General features: G+C 33.7%; 1 protein-coding gene across 1 annotated transcript; it reads right to left on the bottom strand.

Annotated features, from left to right (window-relative positions):
* Positions 1-952: 952 nt before the first annotated feature.
* LOC123695528 lies at positions 953-22,328 on the bottom strand. The gene is made up of 28 exons (XM_045641403.1): positions 22,212-22,328; positions 20,542-20,724; positions 19,620-19,751; positions 18,926-19,055; positions 16,222-16,424; positions 15,695-15,824; positions 14,736-14,872; positions 14,314-14,458; positions 13,256-13,413; positions 13,023-13,067; positions 12,809-12,910; positions 12,165-12,550; positions 11,484-11,696; positions 10,889-11,190; positions 10,481-10,725; positions 9,871-10,214; positions 9,257-9,527; positions 6,950-7,130; positions 6,070-6,158; positions 5,440-5,486; positions 5,123-5,243; positions 4,226-4,437; positions 3,738-3,810; positions 3,569-3,608; positions 3,309-3,359; positions 2,903-3,032; positions 1,599-1,759; positions 953-1,074 (listed from the first exon to the last, which is right to left on the bottom strand). The coding sequence occupies exons 1-28, from the start codon at positions 22,326-22,328 to the stop codon at positions 953-955; spliced, it is 4,470 nt and encodes a 1,489-aa protein (XP_045497359.1).
* Between the last annotated feature and the right edge of the window lie 4,573 nt (positions 22,329-26,901).

The following is a 26,901-nucleotide window of genomic DNA, read 5'->3' as shown; positions in this document are numbered from 1 at the left end:
GCTTCCAATAAAAAAAGAAAAAAAGCTTAGCTCTTCTATGGATGAAGCCCTATAATTTGTAATACGGAAAATTAATTTGTATTTTATAAAACGGAATTATTTCGAAAACACAAGAGAAATATGGCAAATTTCCCGAAAGACACTCGAACGAATGCTAAATTACGTTAAATTTTCCGAGTAAAAGCACAAAACGTATTTAGTACAATTGTATTTATTTTATGCACAAAGCTAATCAGTTTTTCGTATGATTGCATGTAATTTTAAATACAATTCATGTAAATACATTTTTTTTAAATTGCGTATGTAAATTGTAAATACAATTCTTGTGTAGAATTAGGTTACACTTGTAAATGAATGGAAGAAAATATGTTTTATCGTGTAGATCATTTAATCACTTTATTATTCATTATTCATATGAACCACGATAATTTTTATTCTAGTTGTAATGTAGAACAGTAAATCTTGAGGAAAAAAAATTCATTTAACGGAGTGATTTTTAATCATTTGAATTTTTATGATATAGAAGAAAATTTCATGTGATATATAGTTTCTTCACTTTTGGAGTTGCGTCGCTACGTGCGCGCACTTTCTTACTAGCCCATAGAGTTGATGGGAGAGACAAAATAGTTGCGGAGACAAAGTTGCTCTTGCGCGCTAGCTCTTATAGTCGTTAAAATTATAAATTAAAAACTGTAATTTTAATACTAACTTCTCTCAAATAAGACGGAACCTATTCAACTCCATTTATAGCTTCACTTTTTATTACATTTTCTCTGAAACTAGCACGGGAGTTTAAAATAAAAATAAAAATGCATATAACACTTAAACATAATATGTTTTCTCTCAAGTATATTGTTATAACAGAAGATGTATTCTTACAATAGTGCATTATCTTAAAGCATAACTAAACTTCTGCATATTCTTCTCTCTTCTCTTTTTTATTCTATAACTTTCACTTCTTCTTTGCTTCTTGTTTCTTCTTATTTGCAGAAAGAGTTCGATTGAGATTCTCTTGTGCAATCGCGTCATCTCTTTCTTCCAAAACTTCTGCTAACTCGGGGTTCCATTGTGAATCTAAAGAAATAATAATTACTCATCTAGAATTCATATAAGATTTTAAATGGACATTATTTTCATGATTTAGGAAGTTAAATCACAAATTAAGAGCCTGAATAAAATATAATATGGTAATACCATATTGGTTATTTAAATAGAGCAGACGTAAATATTTTAAATAGCTTGTTTAGCCACTAAACAAACTTATTAAAATCACAAAACTCGGAAAATGATTATAGTATGAAGCGTATAATAAAAACAAGCAAGACACATACGAAAAAAAAATGTGTGCGTGTACTAGTGTACACACGTAAGAAGTGAAACTTCTTTATGACCTTATTTTTCAAAAAATAATTTACTATTATATGCAACTTTACAGAAATACGTCGAATCACGCGTGGTAGGGATAAGAAAAAGATGGCGCGTAACGGAAAAATGTCACGCGTAACCCAAAAATGTTACACTACATTTTTTTCCAACCCAAGAAGTCTAACTTCAAAAACCAAATGTATTTTATTGTCAAGGTGTGAGACCTGACATACCAACAAACAGTCTTTCCAGCAACTGCCCTCTCTTCCTCTGTCTCCCCAACACGTATAGTTCGTTATAATACTGCAGTTCGCGCATGCGCTCCAACGCCGAATCTATACAGGCTTGCCGCTCTGCTTTGGCTGTCTCTGCTAATTCCGGTGTTATGAGGATGCTAGTCGAAAAACGATTTAGTTTAATAGAAATCACAATTAAAACAGCATATTTGTAAAAAGCTACGTAAACCTTCCAAATGACTAAGTATTTCTTTTTGTTGATTTCTATGTACAAGTAGGCTTTACATAGAAAGAGGCACAGAAAATAATTATCTCTGTTAATTCGTATACTTTCAAAATACATTAAAACTAGCTTTCCGCTCGCGGCTTCGCCCGCGTTTTCAAAGAAAAACCCGTATAGTTCCCGTTCCCGTGGGATTTCCGGGATAAAACCTATTGTATGTGTTAATCCAAGTTACCCTCTATATGTGTGCTAAATTTCATTGTAATCGGTTCAGTAGTTTTTACGTGAAAGAGTAACAAACATCCATACATCCATACAAACTTTCGCCTTTATAATAGTAGTAGGATTTACATTAGGTAACAATTTCAAAGCACATTTCCAAAAGAACATGTGACTTTTGAGTAGATCCACAAGGACATTATTTAAGTTTTTATCCTGTTCAATACAGTATTACGTCATCAATGTTAGAAAAACACGTCATCTAAATTCTAAACGAATCGAAAGGGATTCGTAGTTAAACATTGATCCAGAAAATTATAATTAAGGGACTAATTGTGTTAATTTCCCACATGACCTCATTTAGATTACGTTGTTTATTACTTTTGGTGACTGCTTTTTGAGACTTAAGATGGAACTAAAAAGGTACCTAAGTACGTAAATAAGTCTACAAAAAGTGAGATTCTGGCTTTACATTGTTTCATTTAAACCAACTTTAGGCAATGGTATATCAAAACTTCACATTTCACATTATTTTTAGCGTGCACTTCTTTCAAAAACTTTCAAATCTCTAAATACTAATATTATAAAGCTGAAGTTTTGTTTGTTTGTTTGAACGCGCTAATCTCGGGAATTACAGGTCCGATTTGATAAATTATTTCAGTGTTAGATAGCCTAGATAATCGAGGAAGGCTATATTATATTATCATAACAGCCACGCTGGTGAAACCGCGGAGCACAGCTAGTGCTTCATAATAGCGATATCAATAGCGAAGAAATCTAATAATAACAGAACACAGCAATGTCTTAATTAAAACTCAAAAGTTATGCGAAATTCTTCTCTCAAGAACTAATAATATACCTTTCTTCGTCGATTTTCTCTTTAGTACAAAGCGGTACAAAATTGAGGGGAACAAATTTGTCCTTTAGTTGTTCAGGCATTGACAAATATGTATATTCTTCTTCACTCTCTTCTTCTGCTTCCAACTCCACTATAAAAAAGAAGATTTAGATATTAGATATTGGGATAAAATATGGTTAGATGGATGATAAATTAGGAAAACTAGATGAAAAATGTTTATTGCGAGTATCGTGCCAAAATTGGAGCTAAATAATTGATGCAGTACTTTTGAGATTCGTAGCGGATAACCAACTCTTCATTTAATTAAATTAGAGATATAACAAAGCTAGAAACATAAAACCTTGTATTTTTCAATGCAATTCGGCAAAATACATAGGTAATTAAATACACAAAAATACATAATTACCACCACTCTGTGTTGCTGGAGTAGGTCCTTGCTGCTGCGGATTTTCAATTTCTGTAAGCATCAAATATTTTTAACTTATTTACTTATTTATACTAGGTTAGACATAGATGTTTACTAATAGTTACTACATATTGTCATAGGTTATAAACTTTTAAATATGTATCGTATCTGAATATCTTTGAATATATATTCCTCGAGAATTGATTATGAACTGATGTATATAAAATCGCTAATTATTTAAAATTAGATTATTAACTCACTTTTCTCTTCCCCTTCCACTTCTTCCAGATATGCAGCTTCCTAGAAGCATACAATAACATAAGTTGAAAACTGTGTTTCGGTTGTCGCTGTTGTTCTTTATAACTATCTAAAACCCTTTGATGTGTGTTTGTTTGTAAAAAAAATAGAATCTAGAAATACCTATAGTACCTCTAATACAGAGCTGTCACTTTCTGTGGGTGGCACGGGTATGGCTTCTAAAAATTCCGCTCTGAACTCCTTCCTAAGGGAACATTATTCAAGAAATTACAGTATCAAAGTAAAAACAAATGCTATTTTATTTTAACTATCTACGGCTTCTAGCTCACTATGATAAAGTTTTTGGATATTTTACATTAGAATCTAAGTGAATTATTTTCTTAAACATCGTTCTCGTATATTCTGTTGTAGATGAATATTCAGTTACAGAATATACTAGGAAGTTACACAATACACATACAGAATGCGTAGAGACCAAGACAGACAATATTTTGGAATATTGTTAGGAAAATTTTAACAGAAAATGTTGTACCTTACTATCATTTCATTTCTTAGCTATTTTCTCTATTCTACTAACCTAATATGCCATTTATCAGTAGTCTTCGATCAACCAGGCGTATTTTAGACTCTCATTTCTATTCTACCACTACCAAACTAACCTAATCTGCGCTCCTCTCAAATTTCTGCCCGCATCCTTAGCATCCCACGCTTTCCTTGCTGCTGCAAACTCCAGATCCCTATCATCATCACGCCTGGCAACAGAACCGCCTCCGATAGATAGAGAACATTCCAGTTCAACGAAGGCATCACCAGGTTGTGGTTGGTGCAATGGTAGCGGTGCTGGCTTCTCTTTTTCTTTCGCTGACCCACCCTGTATATCGAGAATGCTCTTTAATTTTGTCTCAATTAAATAATCATAATATTATGAAGAGATTTTTTTATGTTAATATCGTATGTCGATAGTTTAAAGTCAGCAGAAAGCAAATGATTTCAAAATGATATAATCCATACTAATATTATAAATGCGAAAGTAACTCTGTCTGTCTGTCTGTCTGTTACTCAATCACGACTAAACTACTGATCCAATTTTCATGAAATTTGGTATGGAGATATTTTGATACCCGAGAAAGGACATAGGATAGGTTTTATCCCTGAAATCCCACGGGAACAGGAACTATGCGGGTTTTTCTTTGACTGCGCGGGCGATGCCGCGGGTGGAAAGCTAGTATGCTATATTTTTTTAAGTAAGTAGAAGCTGGTAACTACTGGTTGTTTTGTGAGTCCAATAAACTCTACAGAACATGGTAATTTTGGACAGAACTTTTTTGACTAATTTGTATATTCCATCATTTATTTGATAATTCAGAAATAAATGTGAAAATAATATAATTAGGTTAGGTTAGGTTAGGTTAGGTTAGGTTAGGTTAGGTTAGGTTAGGTTAGGTTAGGTTAGGTTAGGTTAGGTTAGGTTAGGTTAGGTTAGGTTAGGTTAGGTTAGGTTAGGTATGATACTAATATTTTGAAAGTATACTTTAAGGGACAAAGTACACAGAAACCTTTTCCTTTGTTGGTTTCTTCGGCGACTGTTCAACTTTGGCCGTTTCTTGAGAATTGCGGACCTCATCAACTCTATTCCATTGCTGTAAGGTCAATGGCCAACCTTTGGGTGCTATAACTCTAAAAATAGAATTATAAAAAGCTAATATCATGCCAGAACTACGAAACTATGCTAATATTAATAACAATGAAGTCGTTGATGGCTTTGTATATTATTATTTATTTAAATAAGCTATTATTCATTTTTAAATTCATCATAATCTGATGCTAAAAAAGGAAATATTATAATATACTCAAATGTGAATAATAAACTCACTCAATACAATACTGTTTCGACTCCTGATGCACTTTGATGTCTCTAATCTAAAATCAGTAATATTTCGTTAACACGTTCGCGGACAGTATATCTCAACAGGACGGACAGTATATCTTAGTCCTAAACTTTTATCTCAATAATATACAGTCTGTCATCTTCTCGTACAAAATGTTGTCCTCACTTTACATATCGCAATGATACATATATCGTTGCTTTCGTATTAAAATGTAAATTTGTCGAATGTATATTTCATGGCGATATTTCCTGTACAACACTGTTTAGATTGAATAGAATAAGATCATCCAATTTCTCGTAATTCAAATTTTATACGAGACTAACTGTGCTTCGCGGTTTCACCCGCTTTGCTCCACTCCTGTTGGTCTTAGGGCGATGATATATAATCTATAACCTTTTTCGATAAATGGGCTATTTAGCACCGAAATGATTTTTCAAATCGGACCAGTAGTTCCTGAGATTAGCGCGTTCAAACAAACAAACAAACTCTTCAGCTTTATAATATAAGTATAGATAAATATTAACACTATTAAAAAGTTTTATAATTAAAATATGTTAATAGGTATTTATTATACAGACTATGGAATTATAAATTTTAATTAAAATATGACTTGCCCTTGTAGAAGATTTACTTTTCGCTCCTGACACAGGCGGCTTCGCTTGCTTGGTGACTTTTAAGGAACGAGCACTGGATATAGCTGATTCTCTTCCAGGCTACAATTTTGATCAATACAAAATAATAATAATAACAAAGTTTGATATTATTGATGGAAACATTACTTTAGATTCTACGTGGGTATTTTAACCCATTGAGCCCCAAGCGGCCCGATCGGTCCCAGACAAAATAGATTTTCTATTGTGTCTGTGGTTGCGGGACCTGAGTTATTAATATGTAAGTAGGCAATACATTTTAGAATTAAATGAAACAAACAAAATTTCATTATATTAAATGAAATTTTGCATGTTAAGAGTGCGATATACGCTATTCCGTTTTCTATAAGAACATCTACAGGTAATAATGATGATAATGGCGAGCAAGACAACAGACTAAAGCTAGTATTTACTTAAGCCCTTATCAACAAACAGCAACAAGGATAAGGTACGAAGCAACAATCAAATGCCACTTGCTCATGTAAATTCCGGTATTACACGAACGTTATGTAAACCGATTTAATGCCCACTGAATTATTTATTTACATCTGAAATATTACAAACCTAAATCTTGTCTGTTTTACCTTATATTTTTATTTGAAACAAGATTCGCTGAATGAGAAGTATTTCACAAATTAATTTTCAATAAAATTTGTTCAATCCGGGATTCATTGTTTATAATAATTATTAAAAACCAAATTATTATAAGATAAATAAATAAACCAATTTTAATAAATCTTAAATGAATAGCGAAAACATAGAGTTATGAAGAATCTCTTTAGAAAAGCTGCCACACGTAAACGCACACACACATTTGCATCTAACACAAAACTATACTGTTCACTACTTACAGCATGCAAGTTGGAGTGTGACGTAGACTTCTTTTTTCCTGGATACAGTAGCATCGGCGGAGTCGGTTCCAACCGTATGTATGGCCAGTACAACTCCCCTGTCCCTGAACATCTTCCCAGCTCCTCCACTTCTCCCTCGTGTGTTTTTGTACGGAGTATCGCTTCCATTTCTAACTATATAAAGCACAATACATCTATATATATAAAAATCAATGCCACTTTTCGTTGTAATTCCATAACTCAAGAACGGGCTCACCTATCCAAACCAAATGCTTAGGATTTGGTCGGCATATTTAGTAGATGGTTTATGTGAAGTTTGCACAAAATCGGTCGAGCGGTTCCTCATTTGTCACATTTTTTGTAATAAATGAATTCAATAGAAACTTTTTTCACAGAAACTTTTTTGAAGTTTTGTTGACAGGAGTGATTCAAGAGGAAAGTTTTAGTATATAATTTATTATATTTTTGACAAAGCGGGCGAAGCCGCGGGCGGAAAGCTAGTATACATATATATAGGGATTGCAATCCGGCGTCATTTTCAGTCCGGCCGGATACGACCGGATTCCCATCAATCCGGCCGGATCCGGCCGAATCCGACCAGATTGATTAAATTAAGATGATTTTCGCGTTTTAGTACAAAATAAGTGAGTTAATCAAGTGTCACTACGCTTATATGTAGGTAGCTTATAAAAAATAAATCACAAATATATAAAATCGACTTTATTTCCTAACCAATGTTATGACAAATAGACAACAAGAAAACAATTAAAATTTAGTAGTGTAGGTAACTAGTAATAATTTTACGACGTAACGAGTAGCTCAGTCTTGCTAGATTTCGCTTTCATAGATAGATCAACGACGGCGACGATCGGCAACGAAAAACTCGCACGCATGAACACTACGCACAACGCATTTAAAGTACCTACTAATGTAACAGCTATACTATTTTCCCACAAACTGCTAGCACCGGATCCGCTCTTCGGATCCGGTATATTGGTACCGGATCCGGTAACCATTAAATGATGCCGGATCCGCCGGATTACCGGATCCGTTTTTCCGGATTGCAATCCCTACATATATAACACACCAGCTGTGCAACGCGGTTTCACCCGCATTGCTCCGCTCCTGTTAGTCTTAGCGTGATGATAATTATATAGCCTATACTCTAAAGCCTTCCTCGATATCGATATCATATCTAACATCGAAAAAATTTTTCAAATCGGACCAGTAGTTCCTGAGATTATCGCGTTCAAACAAACAAACAAACTCTTCAGATTTATAATATTGTAGTATAGATAATAATCAGAAAATGTAACATTCTATTTATACTAAACAAATGGTGCCGCGCAGTTCCGCGGTTCTTTTAATAATATCGTTGTTTTTCGCGTGAAACCTTAAAACCTATCGTTTGACTTGTGGCGTAAAATTCCTTTATTATAGTCGAGCCAATTCAATAGGCAACATTTGACGTCTATCAATTTTATCTTCGAAGAGAGGTAACCTGCTTAAAAACATCGATTGAAGTGTATTAATCGATACGGATTTGAAACATTTGTCAATCGAATTTATTAATTTATGATGATTTTTATTCACAAGTAATCAATGCCTTCGATTCTAGATGTCAGATTTCGATTTTTAGAGTAACGTCTCTAGTATTTAAAAAGAAAAAAGGTTTATTGACACAAAATTGTAGCGACGTCAGTTCTTCAATTCAGAAATTGTTTATTATGTTTAGGATGGTTTATCAGTAAAATGAAATCTTAAAATTACTTGTATCGGTCATTATTATTATAAATATGTAATTGTAATTGAAAAAAGTTAAGCAAATGTGCAGTTCTAACAAAACGAAATATCATATTATTCTATGTCGTCGTTACTAGGTTACGTTGTTGAATTTTTTTGAACTGTCAAATGTTGCCTATTAAAATGGCTCTAGTTACTATAATTTAATTTTTTATAATTATTATTTCGGAAATACTTAAAAAACGTATATAAGGTAGATAATATTCTTGAGCACTTTAAAATTATGTAAAAAGTAAATATTTAAGTGCGTTCTTTACTCAACATCCACTTAAAATTAATTTCATAACAAAATAGCTGTATAACAAATGTAAAACATTTCATCCCTCCATAAAATTTAAGTGATTTGAATATTTTGCAAAGTACTTTAGAATAAATTATTTCCAATCTATTTTTACTTACTCTAATCTAAATTTTTAACTCAGGTAAAGTAACAGTCACATTTTGTCAATTCTATTGGATGTTTCATCACTTATTATTTTATTAATTATAACTCATACCTCAGGAGAAGTAGCTGCTGCTCTAAAGCTGATAGCCTCATGTTTCGACACAGAGATCTGCACACCGCCTAGAATGTTCCTTCGGTTCGGAATGAATATCTCATCTATATGCAACTTGCTTGCTGGTGGTAAAGGTACTTCTCGACAAGTGTCTTCATTGTCACACACGTGGAAGACATCCGCTATAGATGATAGTACTGTGAGCTGCCAGTGAGCGTCTGAATAAGTGCCGGGTGCTTCAGTTAGGGTTCCGTGACCCATTATTGTGTAGCTGAAACATAGATTGTGGTAAGGCTATTCTTTGTGTAGGTATGCCAGTTGAAATGTTGTAGGATACGACCTTCTGGAATTGCGTTACAAAATTGTATTCATCACTCACATATTACAAGCTTCCCCGACAGTGTTGCTATTTGCTAACGTCATTTTATGCCACTGCATTCCAAAAAATCGCATCCTAATAGCATTTGAACCCAGTTAAGTGTATAGTTCTTGTATAGTTGAATTCATTACTTGGAAAGTAAACATAATTATAAAAAAAGGTAAAACACAAAAATTTACCTTAAACGCTATCAAATTTATTATTTGGCCTGTAACGCAGTATTTTTGCGACTTACCCATGCTCATTCGGATGAAAATCAAACGTGACATGTGCGTTATAAGCTTGCGGCATCATCTCTCCACTATCATTATCATACACAGAAAACGTACTATACTGCAGCGAACTCTGAACATCAAAGTGGACTTTGACCGAAGCATGGCAGTAAAATACTCCTTGGAAGTACGGAACCCATTTGCACTTAGGAGTAACTGGTGCGGTTCCACTGTGCTGCTGTAAGCCGTATACTCCGCTGAGAGCAGAGGCGACAGAGTAAGCATAACGCGCTCCTGGGTACATCGCAAAGAATTTGTTCATGAGCATTGATAGAGATTCCACGTTGCCGAACGCTTGATCCATTAGCTGAAATAAAGTCTGTCTAAAGACCTGCCTTTATATTATTACGTAATCATCTTACAAAGGGATGAGGATGCTAAATGCCTAGTAAGAACTAAACATTTTATTAATAATAACATAAAATTTTAACATGTGCTTAAGATAAAACCTACATTGGAAACAAAATAATTAGGTTGCATAACAAAATAATTAGGTTGCATAATAGTCAGCCTCTTCCAAGTAAGTCATTAATATTTTGATCTATATCATTAATTTTGAAATTATTTACTTACTATTTTAGTAACATCAGGAGATACAACAACATTCATAGTAAGACACTTCCTAGCCCAGGCGCCTCTCCAATGCGCTTGTATAACCCTTGCAGCATCATGCTTCTTTAGAACCTTCTCTCTTTCTTCTTTAAGAGCTCCACAAGGTACTTCCTCGGTTGCCAGTTCACAAACATTAGAAGTGACTGGAAATTTTGGTGGTGAAAGAAGTTTGTCCATCGTTTCTTTGTCAACTACTGGTTTTTCTTCTGTCACCTGTATTGCAGTAGGTATAGAATAATTTACAATTTTCTTTATCTATACTTACTGTGTAAAATATTATTCATCAATCATTTTTTTTTTTCATGGAAACATCCAAACATTTTCTAATTTTATTTATTTCTCAACCATCATTAAATATTTTATCCACACCCACCTGTTGCTCTTCTAATTGTTCACCAAAAAATTCAATTTCCTCAGCTTCAGGTAATACGCAATCACAAGGATCCATTATAGCTATATCTCGTAACGACGTCGGTGGCGGTGGTTTTGGAGGAAAACCGAAATCGGGGTCATGCAAAAACCGCCTTAAAACAGTGCACGTAGATCGAAACTCGAGTGGCAAAAGCCGCTTGGCAAGTAGAGACTGTAGTGCCTGACGGAACATCCAATGCAAAAGTTTCTTGTTGTAGCCAACGACCTTTTCATCCCATATCAGATCAGGTTGATATGAACTAAAATATTGGAACTCCAATTCGTATTATCATAATTGCAAAATTAAATTATAGAAAATATTATAAGAATACAATCAACCATTATCATACACTTTTAACTGTACTGTAATTGTAAAATACACCCTTAAAATCATATTTTTTTAGTTATCTAATTATTCCCGGAATTATTCCCGGGATTATTCCCGGAATTATTGTTTTTATCATATTTAAACGTGCTAAGTGCTTTTTCCCAAGGGTACGAAACAACCTAAATTATTAAGACTTTTTAAGGCAAATTCCTTCTAAATTCTCACTTATAGAAATCTCTGTCGTTCATCGCCAAATTAGCACTAGACCGGGTCACGCGTATCCAATTAGAGAAGGCCAGGCTAAGATTGGTTAGGTATCTGGACGCCCAGGGGCAGTCCCTGACCGCGACGGATTGGATAATGTCCCGGCCGCCAAGTAACAACGTGGATTCGCTTAGCAACATAGCCGTCCAATTCATTCGGGAGTGCACCCATATCCTAAATGAAAAAGGATGTTCATTTAAAAATAAGCACTTTACCATCACGTTCATTTGTAATACCATAAACACCAACGTAGTTTAAGAAATATTATTAGACGTGCTATATTTTGAGTTCAAAAAATATGTTCTCTACACATTAAAGTATAAATGGATAACTGAATGAAATTTCTAAGGAAAATTTTAGATGGAAATGTTACATATTTTTAAAATAGAACGTTATCCTGTGTTTTTACTAAAAATAATTGCATAAACTTTTCTTGAATAAGAATCGCAACAAGATTTTCAATTGAAATTGGTATCAATTTAAGGTCATCAGATCTAGAGATTATTAGAGCAAAGATCTTAGTAATAAGTTTATTAACTAAAACTATACGAAGAAAACTAATAGTTTGGTTATATTTCATTACTTAACCTTTTTTATAATCTATGTTAATATAATGAAATTGCTATTCAAACAATACATTACCTGCAAAAATGTCTCCCGGGCACAAACTTCACCTCCACGGAGTCATATCCCCTGGTCGCTATATACGCCTTTCCCATCGGCAGTTCGCAATCCACGAACCACTCAAACACCTCCAGGAATAGATACGCCGGTTCGATATAATCAACTATTGGAACACCACAATTCATCAGCACTCGTGGGTGTAGCATATTTAGCGAGATTCTCAATACGTTTTCATCTGGACCATCTATTTGGAGGTATAGAGGGCCAGATTTTGGTGCAGGGATATCTAAAGCGCGGCTCAAAGGTGTCTTCGTGATTCTGATTGGCGGGTTACTCGCTGTTGATGTGAATTCATACATCGATGGGAAAAAGAGGATTGTCACTCTTTTGATCAGTTGTTGAATCTACAAATAATCCTTAGTAAGTTATATTATTACGTTTATAAAATCAAAGATTAAAAAGTATGCCGATAAATTATGAGATAAAAAATTTCCCAACTATTCCATTGATATTTTCACGACCAAGTTTTAAGATGTAGGCTAATAGATTGAATCTTGTTTTTTTTTTAGTTTCATGATTACCAAACAATTTTCTCAGAATTCAATCATTGTATTTAAATCTTAGTTATTTTATTTTAATTATTTATCGACTGTTTTATTTACCGCATCAAACTGAATCCATTCTCGTAGTTCTTCCTTCATCTGTTGGTTAGAACCAAGACCAGTTGTTCCCGACCGATTCGCATCTTTGCCTCCTTTTCTAGCCTTATACACAAAAATTAACTATATTATTAAAATTTTTATCAACTTCGGATTATAAACGATAAAGTATTCTAATAGGTAAATAAAGGGTAATTAAAAGCAGTAATAATCTTACTGGTGGATTAGTCCTGTCATGTTCTTCTCGAAATTGAAAGGTTATCTGAAAATATTAAAAAAATTAATCGTAAAAATACACACAAACATTAGCATATTGAAATCAAAGCCAAACATTAAGTAGTTTACTAAAAATGCTATAAATAGCAAAAACGCATGTATAAAAAACGACTGAATACATTGGTAGTTTACGTGTAGCTAATTTTTATTTAATATTGAAAAACTTCAACAAACCGACTCAGTGCTCTGAACGTCTAGCAAATGCGGTGCGTAAGAGGACTTCAGCAGACCGTTGACTTTGAGGAACCTCGTCCTGGGACAGTCGAAGGCCTCGTACAAGCCGTGACGTCGCGCCCAGTCAACCCAACGATATGTTTTCCATAGAGGTACCTCTGAAAACATTATAAGCTTCAAATGTTCCTGGTTTTAGGTCATCTCTCACTCAAAGATTCTACAATCTTGAGATAGATAAACATTATCCATACTTTAATATTATAAATGCGAAAGTAACTCTATCTGTCTGTTACTCAATCACGCCTAAACTACTGAACCAATTTTCATGAAAGTTTGGTATGGAGACATTTTGATACACGAGAAAGGACATAGGCTAGTTTTTATCTCGGGAAAATGACGCAATCCCGGAAATCCCACGGGAACGGGAACTATGCGGGTTTTTCTTTAACTGCGCGGGCGAAGCCGCGGGCGGAAACCTAGTGTTTCTATAAATTACGTCTTATGCTTAAAGTTGTTTAAAATAATTTTGAATAATTATCTGCTGTGAATATATTTTTCAGAATTCCTATATAAAACCTTGAGATTTACTTGCATATTTGCTATGAACGTATGCCCTCAAGGGATGAAATTATTTCATATCGGGTCTGTTTGTAAGTCGAGCGGATGGATGCCCTTGATTCGTAGAAATCTGCGATTTGAGATTATGTTTATGATGTAGGGATTGAAGCAAGATATAGATTATGCCACAGCCGCAGCCAACTAGCTTAATAAGCGGTTTAATTACCTACCTGAATGATTTCAAGCCATAATATCGTTATTATAATAATTAATATTTATTATTAATTGATTGCAATTTATATTTACTTACAGCGTCGTTTACTTGAAACTTTTCATATCGAAATGCAATCAATGTCACAAAAGTAAATAGTATCTACAATGTACCAAGTTAGTGTTAGCAAAAAGCAATAAGATACATAATTTAACATTGATGCATGATACGTCTTACTTTCTTAATCTTCTTCTTTAAATACATCATCAAATAGATTCTCAACACCAACCTGGTTCTGGTAGTGGTTTCTTCAACGGCAGATCCCTGGCCATCGTCAGGAGCAGATTCATCTCATGCCCAGGTGTGATCCCGGGCAGGTAGTACGGTGGGAAACCCTTGGTCTCAAAAATCAGAATGGCTGTGAGTGACCCTCGCTATGTTAAAGAGAAATGTGTAAAATGTATGGAAAGTATTCAGGATAATAAATGTTAAGGAAACAAGTAATTATTACCTAATTAATATAAGAACATAGATATAAGAAATAAGATTGCGTATCCAATGTTATTTCCAGCCAATAAAATATTACTGTATGTTAATTTATGGTTATGTCATAATTTCTTAGGTTAAAAAATTTCAAGTTAAAAGAATCAGAACAATAATAATTAATATCATATCAACTCAATTAAATCTACTTGATACAATTCCACATACTCTAACATTTGAAGTTTCCTTCGTGGTCGGTTTTTTTGTGCTTTTAGATTTAATAGTGCTAGTCATGGTTTCACTGTCATCATCCCACGAGAACACAGGCACCTCGGAGGTCAGAAGTTCCCATAGTTCCTCTGGATCTAATGAATTAGAGAAATAGTATTACATGATGCGCAGAGTTTTGAATATTTTTAACACACAAAATGATTTACGACTAAAATTTTGTTTTGAAGTTACTCTACATAAGCAGCTTGTTACCTTCTAAAATAATGTCTGTGATAGTTATTTTCACAGCATTATTAAAATAATAAACATGCTCGAGTAAAGTAACAAAAGTTATACCTATATATTTAGTTTTATCTCAACTTTAACCATTTACATATAAATTTTTGTCCAAAAATATAAAGATCATACATCCAAGTATCATATTCAAGCAATTATCACACTTTAACTCACAAAGCGGCAATCTCACGAGTCGTTAATTCCCACTTAATACTAATAACTGACCTCGTGCAAAAGTTCAAACTATTTTCTGTGAGCCAAAGTTTGTAATTGGTAACCGAGCTTCTAGTGGCCAGAGGTTAAGGGTATCTTTCCACTTGGCAGCAACTACCACCATTTAAATGATATTTGGTATATAAGAGAGAGATTTGATAAAGCAGAAAGATGGATGCATTATTAAATTTATTGTAGTGCTGGATGGGAGCTATAGATGAACAAGTTAACAATAATTATTTAATCTGTAATTCTGCCATAATTTGGCAGAGTAAAATTTATTCAAAAGAAGAAATAAAAATGTATAATTATTATATTGACGAATATTTATTAAATTGTAAGTTGTAACTACATAATATCGCTTCATATTATCTAAAACAATAACTTTTCCTTACATTTCATTACACCCGCTACAGGAGTAAATTATTTAGAGTCAATTCATTATCTCCATGAACATGTTAACTCACCCTTCTTTTTATAAGATAAGTTCATAGCGCCAGTGAGGGCGTGCAATATATCAAACTCTGGCATCAATTCATCTTCAAAATCTGTTCCTTCGTCGGCATTCATGTCGGGCGCGGCCAACTTAAGAAGCGCCTGTGTAATTTTGATTAGCAATTTAGCTTTAGCGCGTAATGAATATTTTAATAGGCGTCGGGAAATAACATTGTGATTTAGTGCCGTTTACTGCTTCAATGGGATTTTATAAAGGTACGTCTACGTAGAGTATTTTAAAAGTATGTTTTTTAAGTAGACATCAACCAAAGTCATGTTCCTTTCCATTTATCTGCCCTAATTTTAAAGTGATTATCATTAATAATTCTATATGATTATACCTAAGTATGGTATAAAATCACAAATTCACGTAGTTGGCAAAGGGCTTGTCTAATTAAATAACCAGCAGTTTGGCAACAACATGAAAATTGATAATGACGACCGCACAGATACTCTTTAAACACCAAGCCCTCGCTGCATTTAACAGGCGACACCTTACCTTACAAATCAACAGCGGCCACAGATGAACCACCTGCGAAGTGACGGTAGCTGGTGCCTGTTTCATCCCAGGTTTTACAGGAGCGTGGGTAAGTAGGGGAGAGAAGGGGAGGAGGGGGGCGTCCGTCGCGTCTATGGGCACCAGATCGCTGACCCAGACGCATCTCCATGCACCCAGGTAGAATAGACGGACGAGGTAACAGCCTGGTGGATTTTGTATTGTGAATGAAGCAGAAAGAATATAACAAAATAAGAGAAACGACGGAAGTTTAATTGAGCTTAGGTAATTTCTAGAAATCGGAACTTTGTGCCTAAAAATATAGATTTATAAGCAAATCGAACCAGTAGTTCCTGAGATTAGCGCTTTCAAACAAACAAATAAACAAACACTTCAGCTTTATAATAATAGTATAGATAGTCAAGTTTTATAAAACAATCATTCATATACCCACCACGCTCTATCAAGGGAAAATTGATAAAACAATTATGAATTTGCATGTTAAAATGCATTTTGCATGATCGTAATATAATAACAGCTACCAAATATGAATGGGTAAACATTTTCAGTCACGTCATGTGGTCAAAGCGTGTGCTATGGAATATTCTGTTTATTTGTAATTGATTATCTCATAAACTATTGATTCGGAAAATTATTTAACACGCCTAAAGGAACATTAATCCTGAAAACCGGCATAGGCTATATTTAGTCTTTTTTCTTTTTATCCAGTGTCAATTCGTACGCATACAAAACGGACAGCTTATGATATAGGTATACAAATAGGTGACCTTAATAATAAAATACCTTTACCTTGACAACTTTAATTAAATTTAACAAAATTACGATTAATTCTATTACATTTTGCAGCCAGTTAATAAATAATCTACCCTCATTAATCCATCAATCCCTAGAATCTCAGACACAATAGAAATCTATTGTTGTCGTGCCCCGATCGGGGCGCTCGGTGGTCAATGGGTTAAACGGCATTTAAATAACCTGAATGATACAAACATCACAAGAAACAACAACATTTTTTCTCATATCACGAGATTAACACATCGTAAGCAGTGTGTCGTGACATAGATCGTTATCCAGTTAGGGTTCCGTAACCAAAGGGTAAAAACAAGACCCCATTACTAAAACTTCACTTTTCAACTGTCTTTGACCAGGCTGTATTTCATGAACAACTTTTCAGGGTGCTTTTTCACCAGAGATATCGTATGCAGCTATGCTACGAAAGTGTAATAGCTACCTATGCTATGAAACTATGTGACCGTTTCCACTGATACTAAGCTACGTATCTATGCGAGGAAGATGCGTAGCTCGAGTTATGCGATGTATGGATAGTAGGCTTTGCTCTGCACATAGCACGCATCCACAGCACACATCCATAGCCCACATCCAGTTGCTCTTGAATTTGTACGGAACACTTATTGTCGCGAGTCCGACTCACACTTGGCCGTCTTTATTTGTGTTACACCTGCGTGTAAACGCTACGACAGTCGAACATCTCGATATAAGGAACGCGAAGGTTAACAAATAGATTATTGTGGTTCTTAAAAGCTAGATTTTATAAGTAGTATATTTGTCAGTTTGTTCGAGACAAATAGAGTAGGATTAGAAATGCTTTTGATATTTAGGGTATCAGTTGTCAATTTTTATTTGTATTTATTACATTATTATTTCGATATTTTCGTGGTATTTTTATATGTAGAGTTTTGCATATAGAGACAGTATTATTTGCAAATTATTTGCATGATTTACATATTCTTATTCAATAATGTAGGTAGTTATTTTTACTTGAGTCAATTTGGTTCACACTTTGCTTTTGTCAAGTAATCGATGCAAGTTGATTGAATAGGTATTTCAATTGTTTTAATAATTTTAAAATCACGTCTCTACTTGTATAAAATAATACACATAAACAATATTTATTAAGGAGGTTTTTTTAAGCAGATATACGTCATTATGCAGTAACATTCAATTCAACGTGTATTTTAATTTTCAAAAGCCTAGATTTCCTCATGTGATAATTTCTATGTTCCGCATTGAGTCTTGAGAAAATTAAACAATACGCATTATCTAATTTATACTTAACAATGTGTAGTTACTACTTTCAAACCTAGTTTCTGTATAAGAATAATAACAATAACGTTGCTTTGCTGCGTGCTGTTTATAAAATACTAGCTTACCGCCTGCGGCTTCGCCCGCTTTGTATAAAACCTAATAAATTATATACTAAAACCTTCCTCTTGAATCACTCTATCTATTAAAAAAATCGTATCAAATCCGTTGCGTAGTTTTAAAGGTTTAAGCATACAAAGGGACATAGGGACAGAGAAAGCGATATTGATTTTAATATGATTAGTGTAACCAGTTTGTTTATTTAAAAGGTTATAAATGAGAGAAACGAAAGGGAAGATGATTTTACCACCCAGCTTATAAAGTGAATCAATTATTGTTTGACACACTACTGAAGAAGAAAATACAAAACGAATAGACTAATTCCATCTTATTCGTGTAAAAATTAGTCAAAAATAATACCAAAATATCGAAACTAAAAGATTTAAGTTCATTCTATACGTCATATTTTTTTAGAAACGTCACTACATTCCTATAGTCAGAAAAAGCACATAATATTATCACTTAAAATATACTTATTTTTTATCACAGTTATTTCCAAAATCAAAGGTAACGTATATTTTACCATTCTTCGACAATCCAGGTCTGTGCTGTGCGCCTCCGCCGGGCTTCAAACCGGGAGAGTAGATGTGGTACCTCGCCCTCCAACCTTCTGGACCAATGCTGAATGTGAAGTTCTCCCATTGATGCTCCACCTAGTAAATAGACTATTGAAAGCAAAGAGTCACATCTTTATTGTGATATTGTTTATTTGGTAAATTATAAAATGAGCCACGGCTTTTGTTGAACCACGGTAAATAGGCATTTGTGATAAAATATATTTAAAACCAAAATCAATTATTGTGTTATCTGGAAGTGAGAAAGGAATCACGACGTTTCGAACATAGAGCTAGACTCTAGAGATAGAGCATTCTTAGAGCTAGAGCATTCAAGAGCATTCAGATTCATGATATTTTAGTGTAAACGAAAATTCGTATTCAGTGTAATTGTTCAGTATTAGAACATTGCATAGAATCTTTTCGAACGCACTTAAGGAACAACGAAAGAAAGCTCTACGCCTGTTTACACTAAAATAATTTGACATACGAGCGAATGCTCATTCTATGTGAATGCACCGTTATATTAACGATATCAATTTTTATGATAGATGAAGTCTTCGGTGCTTTTAAAATAGTATTTTACAAAATACGAATTTTATATAAATGCTTCAAACTCCTACTGTAAGCGTTGACAAACTGGCTGATTAAATTATTACTTACAACAACACTATCCACCCTCTCCAAGATATAGCACATGGAGAGGACGCTCCTGCAAAAGGAGGACCGGAGGAGTACCTGCGCGTGGCTCAGCTGAATATCTGCCACGGTCATCTTACCTGCGTCGTTTGTGTCCTGGAATTATGGATTTGTTGGTAACATAATGGTTGAAGATGTATTAGTATTGTTTTGGGCGTAGTGTTACTTGTAGTTTTTGAGTGAATTCCGAACAGACACACAGACAGACGTGGTGAAGGACTTTGTTTTATAATTTATTGATAAAAGAAACATTAAGTTCATAAATAATAATATAGAACTGACGATCGTTAAGGTATGACAATAAATAGGTTAATCTTATTTCTGCTGTACAATATTTTGAAACGTGGGATAAATTCAGATTTAACAAAATGAATGACTATATTTTGACGTATATTAGGAATGCTTTACGCTGAAAACCACAGTCGCAGAAACTTCCTTTGCGGAATATAATGCAGATGCATACACTTTTCGGATCAAATAATTTAATATAACATAATGTCGAATGATTTTAATGTGCTTTTTCGGTACAGTTAAAATGCACGGTTATAGTAAATATCTAACTTGAGTTCGATATTATCTACGATTAAATAACAAATTAAAGACTATGTAATTAACGTCTGTAACATTTTAACGCCTTGAATTAGCATGGATTTAAAACTATTTATCGGATTCACCACAGGGATTCACCATTCATCTGTGAGTATTAATATTTTTATGTTTGTTAATAACTCAAAAAAGTTTTGATCGATTTAAAAATTACAACAGGCAGAAGGCAAACTATTATTTATGTAAAGGCAAGGCTTCATGATATCATGTCGATAGATTTTGACGCTTCGTACATAAGTATCAAACGTGTAGTTTCCAAAATCTATTATTACAAGAATACCTCAAAAACAACAACTTCCGCCTCCCACCGACTAAGAGCAAGGTCCTCTGCCCTCATCCATCCATGGAGGTACTGTCTCACAGAGCGTGGCAGCGGCTGGGTCTGGTCATCCACCCAGGCCTGGTCTGCGTGTGGTTTGGTGACTTTGGATAGCACGTGGCTTGCGCGGAACGCTGCTGGGCCCTAGTTTAAAACATTTTTTTTGCAAATAATGTAAAATAATAGTTATAAAATAATAGCGCGGGTTCACCCGTGGTTTTATCAGCGGGTAAAGAAAGTTGTTTGTTTTTTTGTAATGATGATATGCTTCATCACTGTAAAGTAAAATCCAAAAAAGTTAGAATTTTATCAAAAACATCGCAATAGGCAAGTATTTCTAAAGCATGTGAGTTATATTCTGGTACATAAGCTACATCACTAACAAGTATTATGAAAATCCTTAAGAAATGTTGTGATTTTATCAAAAACAAACATATTATTATGGAAATATTGCGAAGTATATTATCATTATAATTATAACCACATCACTACATAGTATAAAACAAAGTTGCTTTCTCTGTCCCTATGTCCCTATGTATGCTTAAATCTTTAAAACTACGCAATGGATTTTGATGCGGTTTTTTCAATAGATAGAGTGATTCAAGAGGAAGGTTTTAGTATATAATTTATCATGTTTTAGACAAAGCGGGCGAAGACGCGGGCGGAAAGCTAGTCAGAAATAAAATATAAGAAAGGTTACGATTATATCACATAACAGGGAATTATATGAAAGACTTTCACTGGATTTTTATAGGCATTTATCTATTTCCTAAATAACTGTTCTCATAGTAACATTCCTTACTCATTGCTTATATCACATACGAATATACAGGGTGTCCCGCATGTAATATACTTCGCTCAATAGAACTTATATCTATATTTAATATTATAAAGTTGAAGAGTTTGTTTGTTTGAACGCGCTAATCTCAGGAACTACTGCCGATTTGAAAAATTCTATCGGTTTTAGATAGATCATTTATGGAGGAAGGCTATAGGCTACATTATTTCATCACATTTAGACCAACAGGAGCGGAGCCACGTGGATGAAACCGTGAAGCGCAGCTAGTGTATTCATAAAGTTTTTGAAGTGAAACTTCTTTAGGCGCGTTGAGAGTAAAATTTCAAGGTCGCGTCATGGCAATACCGTCACGTCATGGAGTAAGGCGACGATTTTGGTATCCTTGAATCTTGCTAAAGAAGCTTCACGTCACGTTTTTTTTTTTCTTTTTTATTATAGTCGCTTGGAAAACTATGAGTTATATAAATTGAGCATAGTATACAACTAGCGGGACACCCTGTATATTAGTTGAGTAATGTGTTTATGGAATGTGATGAAAACCGAATGTTAAAAGTATTGCATATAAATGTGTAAGAAAATAAACGATGTTTTGTTCTCATATAAAAACTGGATAGATTTTTGCATTCAATTAACATAGGAACCAATTACGAAGGGTCATATGTTAATCCAATTTAGATGAGGAAGATGCTGACTTGTAAATTTATCTCAGACATTTAAATAATAAGAAATATGTGCTATACATATAAGAGATGATTCTGATACTTTGCACAAATACTTATCTTAACCAGAAAAACAGTTCTGACAAAATCAAATAAAATAAATACCAACATACCATCCCCCAAGAATCAGCAGATAATTCATTATCCCGGAATTCCCGGAAAGGGCATTCAGTAGGATCCACCGGGTACACAATCATGCTCTGTCTACCGAAATCCCCTTTTTTGGACATTCTGCTCATTATTGTAAGAAAAATACGAGAAACTGTATTTATTTATTAGGTCCACGTTGGGTCCACGTGTAAGCGTTGACGTTTTATTTTATTATCTGTACGAAACGTTAAAAAAAGAAAAACTACGTTGAAAAAGGTTACATTTAGTTTGTAAACAAAAAAGGACAATGTTGTAATCTATGACATTATAATGCTGAAGAGTTTGTTTGTTTGTTTGTACACGCTATTCTCGGGAACTACTTGTCCGATTTTAAAAATTCTTTCGGTGTTAGATAGCCCATTTATCGCTAGGCTATAGGCTATTTATCATCTCGCTGAGACCAACAGGAGCAGAGCACTGCGGGTAAAACCGCGGAGCACAGCTTTTTTTTTATTGTCGATAAGGAAGCACTTGACCACAATCTCGCCTGATGTTAAGCTGAGATGTGGTCTAAGATGGAACGCGCTTCCCTTGAAGGTACCTGTTCACTCTACGCTTCACTTTAAGCTATTTGTAAATGTACGTCGGTTGTCCTAATAAAATAATGTTTATTTAACTTATAAATAATTATAAATATAAAATACTACTACATTCTTACGTAGAGTATATATAATATATTATAGCACGCACACTAGGCTAGCCTGATAATAAAAAATAATGAACATAAAACCTCCGTAAAAATATTAATTGGAAAATTTAATTACCAATAAAATTTTGGTGAGAATTCACAAATAAAACCACCTATAATTAACAACATAATATTTTTTAACCTTTAGTGATACGAAAAACTTGTTAATTTGACAGTGTTAATTTATGGTGGGTTCTTTATAGGTATTTATATGCAAATGTGGTAGATTCTCTAAGTTAAGACTCTATAAAATTATTAAAACAAAAACAGTCTACCCTCAATAATAGATAGGTAATCCACTGTCACAGTTGACAGATATGTACTACGTCCACTGTCAAGTCTCATCAAATCCGTTCAGTAAATTTAGCGTCGATGACTAATTCAAAGTTCAAACATTTCAAATTTCGCATTTCCTACTAATATTATAAATGCGTTTGTGAGGATGTGTGTGTGTTTGTTACTCTTTCACGCAAATACTACTGAACAGATTACAATCAAATTTAGCACACATATAGGGGGTAACGGATTAACACATAGGATAGATTTTATCCCGGAAATCCCACGGCAACGGAAATTATGCGGGTTTTTCTTTGAAAACGCGGGCGAAGCTGCGGGCGGAAAGCTAGTGCATTATAATGATCCTTTTATTTTGTAATCTAAGATAATAATGTTTTTTTTATAAAGAATAAGAACAATTAATAAGTGTTTTCAATTAGTTAGATTAGTACCGGAGTTTAAAAAATACTCGATACAAATAAAGAAGAGCGTATAAATTGCTACTGTAATAAGATTTCAATAGACTTGCCAGTTCATTTTAATTGAAAAGTTCATGCATAAAGTTCAGCCCGTAAAATATCTAGTTTTGCAAGTCCATCTGGTATTTAAATGCAGCCTTACCGAGGTCGTTTACACAAAAATTACCGTCATGGGCTGATTGTCATGACATTCTTTATGGACATGATGATATTATAATTAAAGGTATGGAAAACTATTGATTTTTAATGAAGTACTAGTTATTTGCCCTCGACTTCGCCCGCAAAGTTAATGGAAAATCCCCTTGGAATTATATGTTTCACGGTAGTGAAAAACCCTTACTACTCTATATACGTATATTTATAATCTATATACAACTCTATATAATATCTCCAAACATCATATAAATTCCCTCCGTTGCGACATGAAAGAAAGAAGAAACAAACAGATGTATACTTTTTTAGTTATAATATTAGTAAAGATTTAAACAAACGCCAGTGATTTATCAGCATTTATAACATACTAGCTTTCCGCCCGCGTTTGAAAGAAAAACCTCTATAGTTCCCGTTCCCGTGGGATTTCCGGGATAAAACCTATCCTATATGTTAATCCAAGTTACCCTCTATATGTGTGCTTAATTTCATTGTAATCGGTTCAGTAGAATTTGCGTGAAAGAGTAACAAACACACAAACACACACACACACACATCCTCTCAAACTTTCGCATTTATAATATTAGTAGGACAAAATATTTACACATTGTATTCACAAAAACTCATACACTTCTTACTAAATAATGATAAACATCCATCAAATAATTAATCACACCCTGGATAAATCTTTGGAAGATATTTTGATATCACTCATGTTCCTTATAATCTTTTCTTCCTAATCTTTCTTTGGAAGGACACAATCAAGTGCCAAGACACACATATAAATTATTAAAAAATGTGTTGCTAAGCGTAACTCGAGAACGGCTTGACCAATGGTTAATTATTTTAACATTTTTGTTAAGGCTGGTTCAAGGGGGGTTCATTTAGAGAGTAAACACGAAAATGGGGCAATGAGGCAGAAAAAGTCTCCTGGGGCAGCTAGTTATTTATAAAGTTGTCAGTAAGTCGAAATTCTTGACTAGAGACACTGGAGAATACATTGAACTTAAAATTCGAACTATTGTGTCATTAAGGAAGATGGACCCCAAAATACAGGCTGTCCTAGTTTGGGGTCCAAATGTGACATGTTTTTACCACAAATCATTTTATTTTTTTTATTTGACTGAAATAATAATAAAATAAGTTAAAATTCTTTATTTATAATACATATGCTTTAACGACACGACTAATATTAATTAAATGAAATATAAACAGGCGGATATGTATCAACGTAATAAGGCCAGGAAGTTTTTATTTACCGGTTTGCCGTGAAAGGCCGTCGAAAAAACATACGCCTCGATCCATTCATAATTATTTAGTTATAATTAAATTGTGTAATAATAACTAATGTTTTTATGAGATGCTAAGACTGCTTGCTGCGTAATCATGCATGAAAAATGTGCTAATTAATCGACCAAGTTTTTGGACTATGTTTTGCGTGTGACATGGGCCGCTGGTAAAGTTGACTCGAATCTATATCTATACTTAATTATATAAACCTGAAGTTTTACTTTATTTGAATGCACTCATCTCAGAAACTAATGGACTGACTACAAATTATTTCACATATGAATATCTACGTGATCCATAAGTGATAATATAGTTTAAAAAACTTTATATTATGTAACGGCGTCGTCTTTCGTCGTTAAGAACCAATATCCCTGTTAAAAACGAAAATATATTACAGTATATTTTTTCAGTAATTAATAATCCTTAGGAAAAAGTTCGCTATGAGAAAAATGTATGTTCTTTTTAGTATCAGGCTGTTAAGAGGTTTAATGAATATGTACTTTGTTAAGTCTGGTAGGAAATTACATTGTCTGGAACGTACAATATCCATACTTAATATTATAAATGCGAAAGTAACTCTGTCTGTCTGTCTGTTACTCAATCACGCCTTAACTACTGAACCAATTTGCATGAAATTTGGTATAAAGATATTTTGATACCCGAGAAAGGACATAGGATAGGTTTTATCCCGGAAATCCCACGGGAACTATGCGGGTTTTTCTTTGATTGCGCGGGCGCGGCGATGCCGCGGGTGGAAAGCTAGTGTTAAATATACTTATTACCACTCTGAAGATTATTTATTATATTGCAAAGTTATATGTTTACATGATATTGACAATGCTTTACACACGGTTGCAGTTTAGTCACATCGTATAATAGATTATTATCAAACTAAACAGGTTTTTTACAAAATCAACCGGTTCGACAGCAAGCTAGATAAATTATTTCTCAATAAAAATAATCCGTCCGTTATTCATCTTTTTGTTATAATTCTAGGACACATCGCGGTATTTTGACTGATAGAGTTAATTCGACTGCATAGAATTTTGAGGCGGTTGATCTTCCCCTTTTTAATAAGTCTCGTATAATAAATTGCGATAAATATAACATATTTAAAACTACTTTACATTACACTCAAAGTAACGACTGTTGAATCATGTTCGAACGCATGTTCTGTTATTAAAACAAATAGTCACTCTATCTAGAGCCATATAAGCATATTATTAATAAAATACATATACATCCACAACGATTTAAAACACAATCTTATTGAATCACGATACGAGGAAGGGAACAATTACTTATGGATAAGTTTAGAACGATGTAAAATTGATGTAGGCGTTATCTATAAACCGGGCTATACTAACTGTCAAAAATTCCTTGAAATGTATGAATCGCAATTACAACAAAGGCACAGAGCTATTATTTTTGGAGATTTTAATATCGACTTGTTAACAAAAGATAAAAATACCAAACTATACAAATATACTCTTAAGTGTAATGGACATATATTACTCAATAAACTAACTAAAAAATACAGCACAAGAGACTCCTCAAAAAAATCTATCATTGACCATGTAAGTACGAACCTTCAAAATGATAATTTTCATTTCGCAATAATAAACTCATGTATTTCCGACCATAAGCACATATACGTAGAATTAAAAAAATATTTACCCCCAAAAAGTGTTAAAACTCAATATAAAGCAATTAATTACGAAAGATTATCATCCCTGTCTGACTCCATAGTTGATACTGAAATAAACAAAG

Source organism: Colias croceus, chromosome 11 (genome assembly GCF_905220415.1).
Source record: "Colias croceus chromosome 11, ilColCroc2.1".
Lineage (NCBI taxonomy): Eukaryota > Metazoa > Arthropoda > Insecta > Lepidoptera > Pieridae > Colias > Colias croceus.
The sequence above is the reverse complement of the archived record's forward strand: the minus strand, read 5'-3'. Positions and strand labels throughout refer to the sequence as shown.